The sequence below is a fragment of the Garra rufa genome, chromosome 5, assembly GCF_049309525.1.
Source record: "Garra rufa chromosome 5, GarRuf1.0, whole genome shotgun sequence".
In the NCBI taxonomy this organism is placed as follows: Eukaryota; Metazoa; Chordata; class Actinopteri; order Cypriniformes; family Cyprinidae; genus Garra; species Garra rufa.
In genome coordinates, this window is record NC_133365.1 from 42,267,317 (window position 1) to 42,275,246 (window position 7,930).

The window sequence follows — 7,930 nt, forward strand, 5'->3', positions numbered from 1 at the left end:
AAACACTTTTTATATCATGGCACATGCAAATGCATTCTACTTTACTCAAGTCATTGGAATGGTTTATTTTAAGAGGTTTACCTTGAGGAAAGGCCCGAGAGGGCTTTGTTGAGAACCTCTGGTGTGTCATCGGCAGAAACGGGAACCTCAGGAACCCCAGAGTCTGCCTTAGTCTCATTGTCTGAGGCTCCATCTTTTTCCTTGCCCTCAGTCTCAGAGCCCTGGAGATAGTTAAAGAGAAGAAACAGATAAAAATTGATTAATCTACTAAAAATGCTATTTATTAATTTTCAAAGAATTCTGGATATATACACTACCGTTTCACAGTTTGTTAGTGTTTTTCAAAAAATAACTGAACATTTACACTGCAGTTCAAAGGTTTGTACAATTTTTTATGTTTTTTAAAGAATTCTCTTATTCTCATCAAGGCTACATTTACTTGATTAAAAAAAAAATACAGAAAAAAACTGTAATATTGTGAAATATTTTTACAGTTTAAAATAATGGTTTTCTATTTTAATGTATGTTAAAATAGAATTTATTTCCGTTATGCATAGCTAAATTTTCATAAGCCATTACTCCAGTCTTCATTGTTGCACGATTCTTCAGAAATCATTCCAATATGCTGATTTATTATCAATTTTAAAAACAGTTGTGCTGCTTAATATTTTTTTCAGGATTCTTTGATAAATTAAAAATTAAAAAGAACAGCATTTATTCAAAACTGAAATCTTTTCTAACAATATAAGTCTTAGCTCTAACTTTTTATCAGTTTAACACATCCTTTGACCGCTATTTTTTTAATGTTACAATTTTTTTTTCAATAAATTCTGTTCTTTTAAACTTTTTATTTATTGAGAAATCCTAAAAAAAGTATTACAGGTTCCAACAAAATATTAAGCAGCACAACTGTTTTCAACACTGATAATACATCAGCATATTAGAATAATTTCTGAAGGATCATGTGACACTGAAGACAGAATTATACTGAAAATTCAGCTTTGCATCACAGGAATAAATTACATTTTAAAATATATTCACATAGAAAACTGTTATTTTACATTGAAATAATATTTCACAATATGGCTGTTTTTACTGGATTTTTAAAATATGATTAAAACATTTTTTTTTCAAATAAATGCAGCCTTAGTTATAAAAAAAAAAAAACATTAAAAAATCTTACTGATCCCAAACTTTTGAATGGCATATTTTCAGCAAGAATGCCATAAAATGATAAAAAGAGACCAGAAAAAAAAAAAAAAAGAAAAAAAAATTGTATTGGATTTCCAAAGAAAATATTAAGAAGCACAACTGTTCTGTGTCTGAAGGATCACGTGACACTGAAGACTGGCGTAATGATGCTGAAAATTCAGCGTTGCCATCACAATAAAAATTTAAATAGAAAGTACTTGTTTTAAATTGCATTACTATTTCACAATATTCCTGTTTTACTCTAATTCTCAGCAAATAAATGCAGCTTTGGACCATCTGTATCTAACAGGCCTGCATGTCTAATTCGCCTGTTGCACAATTACAAACGACCTGCCTTCATCCCCATAGCAACAGGCTGTCATCATCAGACGGGGCCGCACCAGTTGGTCGAACTGTTATGATTGTTCCAGAAACCTCTTTCTATCCATCTGACATAAATAATTTGGATCTGATTACGAAGAGCACCCTTCAAGCTAACATACATCTACGGCTGACACTCGTCTGACAGCAAGAGCTAAGGAAGGATCCAGGGTTTCCATGGAGACGGACTACATCCTGATATTCAAGATGCCAGAGTTAAAAATACCCTCCCTCGTCCCGCCCACCTCCTCCCCGGTCTCTCAAATGCTCTGCCGACCGCAAATAGCTCATCAGGAACTAAAGACAATCCCACTCTTCCTAAGAGAGACATTTGCAGTCTTCCTGCCAGGTCTGACCCATACTCGTTTCAGAGTAAGAGCATGAGTAACACTTCGACAATATTGGCGGACAGCAGCATTAGGCATCTGGAATGTGGAATTCCCCAACAACAAATAACATTAATGACAGTCTACAAAATAGATGACTGATGTAAGCGGGTGTTGAAGTTGTCACATTCTTTAAAAATTTAATTAGAGCTGCAAAACGATTAGTCGCGATTAATCGATTCAAAATACAAGTTTATGTTTGCATAATATGTCTGTGTATACTGTGTATATTTATTATGCACATATAAATACACACACCTATATGTATACATTTAAAAAAATATTTGTATGTATTTGTATGTAAACAAATCGCATTAATCACAACTAATCATTATGCAGCTCTAAATTAATTTAATTTGAAGTTCGGCAGGGAAATTCAAATACTATTGTCACATTTTGCCCCTAGTGGCAGTTGCAGTGAACTTTTGAAACGGTCATGGTTAGGGATGCAAGATATTATCGGAACGTTATGCTAATCAGCCAATAATGGCTTAAAATGTAAACATCAGCATTGGCCCAATATGGAAATCTAAGATAAGACGAATAACTCACATGTACTCAGCAGTGAACTTTTGTCTGAATGGTGATAGATTCACTGTTTTGAATCGCCACTTTTAATCTGAGAATGCAAGTATAGAATGACACGTCCAGTGTGTGTGTTTTTTTTATTTTATTTTTTTACTTTTTAAAGATGTACCTAGTTTATAGTTTTATTTACTTAGGGGGGCGCTGTATGACTACTTGTAATAAAATGAAAGTAAAATGCACAAACAACATTAAGAAAATACAAAGCCCCTAAAGGGACCTTTGCAAAAATATAAGTATACATAAAAAATACACAGACTTTCGAGTGAAAGACTTTTTTTTTTTTTTTTTTTTGCAAAGGTCCTCTTGCAAAAAATTGCAGTGCTTGATTTATGGTTGATTTATAGTTATTTTTAAAGCTTTCAATGTATTCTCATTATAAAATAACTTTTTTATTGTTTATTTAATTCTAAAAAGTATGTTTTTGTTAAAACTTTGTTAAAGGAGTAGTTCACTTTCAGAACAAAAATTTACAGATAATGTACTCACCCCCTTGTCATTCATGTCTTTCTTTCTTCAGTCGTAAAGAAATTGTGTTTTTTGAGGAAAACATTTCAGGATTTCTTTCCATATAATGGACTTCTATGGTGTCCGCGAGTTCGATCTTACAAAATGCAGTTTAAATGCAGCTTCAAATGGCTCTAAATGATCCCAGCCGAGGAAGAAGGGTCTTATCTAGCGAAACGATCAGTTATTTTTTGAAACATTTACTACTTTTATACTTTTTAATCTCAAACGCTCGTCTTGCGGAGCTAGACAAGATGAGCATTTGAAGTTAAAAAGTATATAAATGTATTTTTTTTTATTTTTTTTTAGAAAATAACCCATCGTTTTGCTAGATTTCCTTGGCTTTCCTCGGCTATGATCGTTTAGAGCCCTTTGAAGCTGCATTTTGGAAGTTCAAACTCGGGGGCACCATAGAAGTCCATTATATGGAGAGAAATCCTGAAATGTTTTCCTCAAAAAACATAATTTCCTTACGACTGAAGAAAGAAAGAAAGACATAAACATCTTGGATGACAAGGGGGTGCATACATTATCTGTAAATTTTTGTTCTGAAAGTGAACTACTCCTTTAAACAAACCAAAATTAAAAACAATATTTCAAATCTTAGCACAGGGGAGACTTGATGTTTCCAAACATGAGAAAACATACTGGTATCGGCTATTGGCCAAAATGAGTTGAAAAATATTGGGATATCGACAAAAATCCAATAACGTGCATCCCCTGTCATGGTAAATGAATAACAAATAACAAAAAAATAACGAATACATGAATACGTCTACATAAAACAATTGACTGCCAATACATCTGAAAGAACGCACATAGCAGGTCTTCTAGGGCTAATCAACATAAATAGATATTTAGCAATTACAAAAATAACTACTTCAGACATAATTTTTAACAACCACCCATTTTACAGAAATTGTGTTGAATTGTGTGAATGACATTTTAGTGGAAAAATATTCCTAATTCTCACTCTTTGTCCTATACTGAGGCTCTGTTTATACTAGTGCGTATTCATTTTAAAACAGCGTTTAGGGCTGTCACTAACGATCATTTTGGTTATCTGTCGATTATTCTAACGATTAATCGAGTAATCCGATCATTTTAATTGTTTTTTTTGTAGTAAGTGAACAATAGCCTTTAAAATAACTTAAAATACAAATATAATAGCAATGAGGCAATAATAATTTGTTCAAATAAAGTATAAACCAGCGTCGCATATATTTACTCAATTGAATAGTGTTGAATCAAAATGCAACCTCAGAGTTTTCAAACTAAATCAGGGTCTGAAGTGTTGAAGGTGTTAAGGGTTGAAAACGCCAAATCTGAAAATTCCCACACTCTTTTTTGAGAATTAATGACTTCTGGTCTGTCGTTTGTAAGTGATAATGAAAAGACAGGTTAACTTTCCTATGCATATAACATATGGATATCCCCTAATTTCAGCTACATTCTTGTCTAACAGGTGCATTAAAATAAGCATACAGCCACACAACCTTCCTTAGACAAACATTTACAGTAGAATTGAGTGAACTGTGGAGCTCAGTAACTTTCAACGTGGCAGTATCAGAGTATGCCACCAGGAAAATAATTTGGTCTGCTGTGGAAGAATTTACCTAACCTTATCCGGTACAAGAATTTACCTAACCCTAACCTAATCTGGGACAGACGAGTCCCTGACAACTATTTAAAAAACTCAAAACTCATCTCTTCCAAGTGCATTTACCTTACTTAGAAAAGGAAGTTTTCCTTCCCCACTATTCGTATCCCTCATTTGTGTAGCTTGTAAAAGAATTTGACTAGTCTGCACAAAGACCGACCTGAACCCCTTTGGAATGAACTGAAACAACAACCGACAAGAGGGACGCTGTTAAGCAGCAAATCAATTATTAACCCCTGTGATTTTGAAAATAAATGTTAAACAAGCACATATGGGTGATGTGTTCACATACTTTTGGCCATGTAGTGTACTTCATTGTAAACTCAACAGGGACACAGCGTCTTTCTCTATTTCATTACAATGGCATAGTTTAGTCTAATGTAATAAACTCAGCAGGCCTCGCTCGCCTCTTGAATGAATTCTTAAAATTCTTGAACTCTCATAGCAACTCAAATACAAATCTGTGTAATATCTTGAGAGACCGGTTAAAAATCCAACATTTGGTGAACAGTATTCGTCTAAATATCTTCTTCCACAGTCAAAGTCAGTCATACAGGTTTGAAACAACATGAGGGTGAGCAAATAACAGAATTTTTATTTTTGGGAAGATAATATGAAATCTAATATAACACCCTTTCTTTAAAGAAAAAAAATCTAACATGACATGTGAGACTACTGGTGTTTTTTATTTTACTCGGAAGAAAAATCTGAGATCCAAGAAACTTGTCAGAAAAATCTGATATGTAATGCCTTGTTTTAATGATCCAATCAATTACCAATGAACAAAAATCACAAAACACTATATTGAAAATTCCATTTTGCTCTAAAACATATCAGCAAAATGAATTGCAAACTTTCATACCGATTCAATAAACAAACAGACAGACACTAGATTGAAAAAAATAAGGTTAGAGTCAGACCACGACCACATTCAGCCCATTTGCCTGACCCTGATATGCGAATAAAGGCAGCACAAGGTTTCATTTGCATGACCAGGTATTAGTGCTCAGAGTTTCATATGAAAAATGAATCTATTTAGCTTAATATGGGCCTGTCATTACAAAAGCAGGCATAGCTACAATTACACACGCTTAGGTTATTCTTTCATCACTCTAGCATGTTAGCAACACTAAAGATAGAAGAAGCTGTTATTCTTATTTCTTCTTTTTAAATAAATTTATGACAAAAACCAAACAAAACATCGCAAAGGAAGTTATATGGTGAACCACCAAAACCGAATGACCAAAGAAAATTCTCAGAAACTATTGACCAAATACATTTACAGATAAAGGCTGCACTAAGACAGTTTACCCAAGAATTCATCAGACTGTAGTACATCCTAATGACAAAAGCTGGCCAAAAATAGCAGAAAAATACACAAATATCACACATATTTGCTATTAACTTAGTATTAGTCACTCAAATGGATTTTGTTTATATACTGTGATCTCTCTGTAAGGTTTGAGCTCATGCCCACAGGTCAAGACACTTGACACATGAATGTTGACTCACCCATCTGCCCCCGTCTCTCTCAGTCTCCATGTTTTCTACCTTTATATATCTACACAGCATGAAGATCAGTCCATGCACTCCAAATATCATCTAACTCTGCTGAAAGCACAGCTTGTCCGTAAGAGTTTAACCTCACTGTCCTAAACTGAACAGAGCAGGGATTGTTCACGCCACTTAACTTTATTTCAGCAACATGGCAACTGGAAAAAAATACAATGAGGCCTTATAGGTGCTTGTTTTGTTGGTACACAGACACAGAAACCTTCAGTACATAAGCAGGACAGGAAGAACATCAGACCCCTGATGATGCTCAGACTCTCCTCAAGCTCTAATCTGCCATATAACACACTCGTGAACACTAGAAACTGCGATCATTTATCAAATTAAAGCATTAAAGGCTGTTTTCGTGCTGTGACACGAAACTTGACGAAACATGAGGACCCGTAATCGATTTTTTTCTCTCCCTCTTCATGTATGACAGCATGTAGCTCAAATGATAGCCATATCAACATGCATCCCTCCACATCTCTTTCTTTATTTCCGTACCTTATCCTCAGAGTTTTGATGCTGCAGTTCTTTCTCCGTCGCTCCTCGGTGGCGTAATTCTGTCATGATTGGCTCGATTTGTTGAAAATGAAAGGCCTGATGAAGTAACAATCTTCGGGGTTGCTGTTCGTTTTCAATGATTGTTATTGGGACGGGAAAGGGAGCGACTGCGCATGCGTGCGCCAAGGGAGAGAGCGGAGGAGTGCCATCTAGTGGTAAGTGCAGGTAGATTCATGGATGGATGGACGTTTATGGATATTATTACAACACTACCAGTCAAAAGTATTTAAACGGTAAGATTTTTTTTATGTTTTTAAAGAAGTCTATTCTGCTCACCAAGCCTGCATTTTTTTTAATCTAAAGTACAGCAAAAACAGTACAATTTTGAAATATTTTTACTATTTAAAATAACTGTTTTCTATTTAAATATATTTTAAAATGTAATTATTCCTGTGATCAAAGCTCATTTTTCAGCATCATTTCTCCAGTCTTCAGTTTTCAATCAGTATTTGAAAACAGTTGAGTACATTTTTTCAGGATTCTTTGATGGATAGAAAGATCTAAAGATCAGCATTTATCTGAAATAAAAAGCTTTTGTAACATTATACACTATACCATTCAAAAGCTTGGAGTCAGATTTTTTTTTTAAAGATGCTTTAAATTGATCAAAAGTCATGATAAAGACATGTATAATGTTACAAAAGATTTCTATTTCAGATAAATGTTGTTCTTCTGAACTTTCTATTCATCAAAGAAACCTGAAAAAAATCTACTCAGCTGTTTTCAATATAAAAATATTATTAATAATAGATGTAATTTGAGCAGCAAATCAGAATATTAGAATTATTTCTGAAAGATCATGTGACTGTAGTAATGCTGCTAAAATTTCAGCTTTGAAATCACAGGAATAAATTACATGTTAATATATATATATATTTTTAAATAATTATTTTGAATAGTAAAAATATTTCAAAATTGTACTGTTTTTGCTGTACTTTGGATCAAATAAATACAAATGTAGGCTTGGTGAGCAGTAGAGACTTCTTAAAAAAATATTAAAAATATTAAACTTACTGTTTAAAAACTTTTCACTGGTAGTGTTCAGCTGTATTTAGTAAAAATACATTGTAAACAGTAATTAATTCATTTAGATTTTAGGGCA

At 33.5% G+C, this 7,930-nt stretch overlaps 1 protein-coding gene across 1 annotated transcript in view; it reads right to left on the reverse strand.

The window, feature by feature from the left end:
• cds2 (CDP-diacylglycerol synthase (phosphatidate cytidylyltransferase) 2) overlaps positions 1-6,912 on the reverse strand; it is a 22,711-nt gene extending 15,799 nt beyond the window's left edge. The window contains exons 1-2 of the mRNA XM_073840089.1: positions 6,769-6,912; positions 82-221 (exon numbers count right to left, since the gene is read on the reverse strand). Of these exons, the coding sequence (XP_073696190.1) occupies positions 82-221; positions 6,769-6,834 (206 nt within the window). The 5' untranslated portion in view covers positions 6,835-6,912. The remainder of the gene's footprint in view (positions 1-81; positions 222-6,768) is intronic.
• Between the last annotated feature and the right edge of the window lie 1,018 nt (positions 6,913-7,930).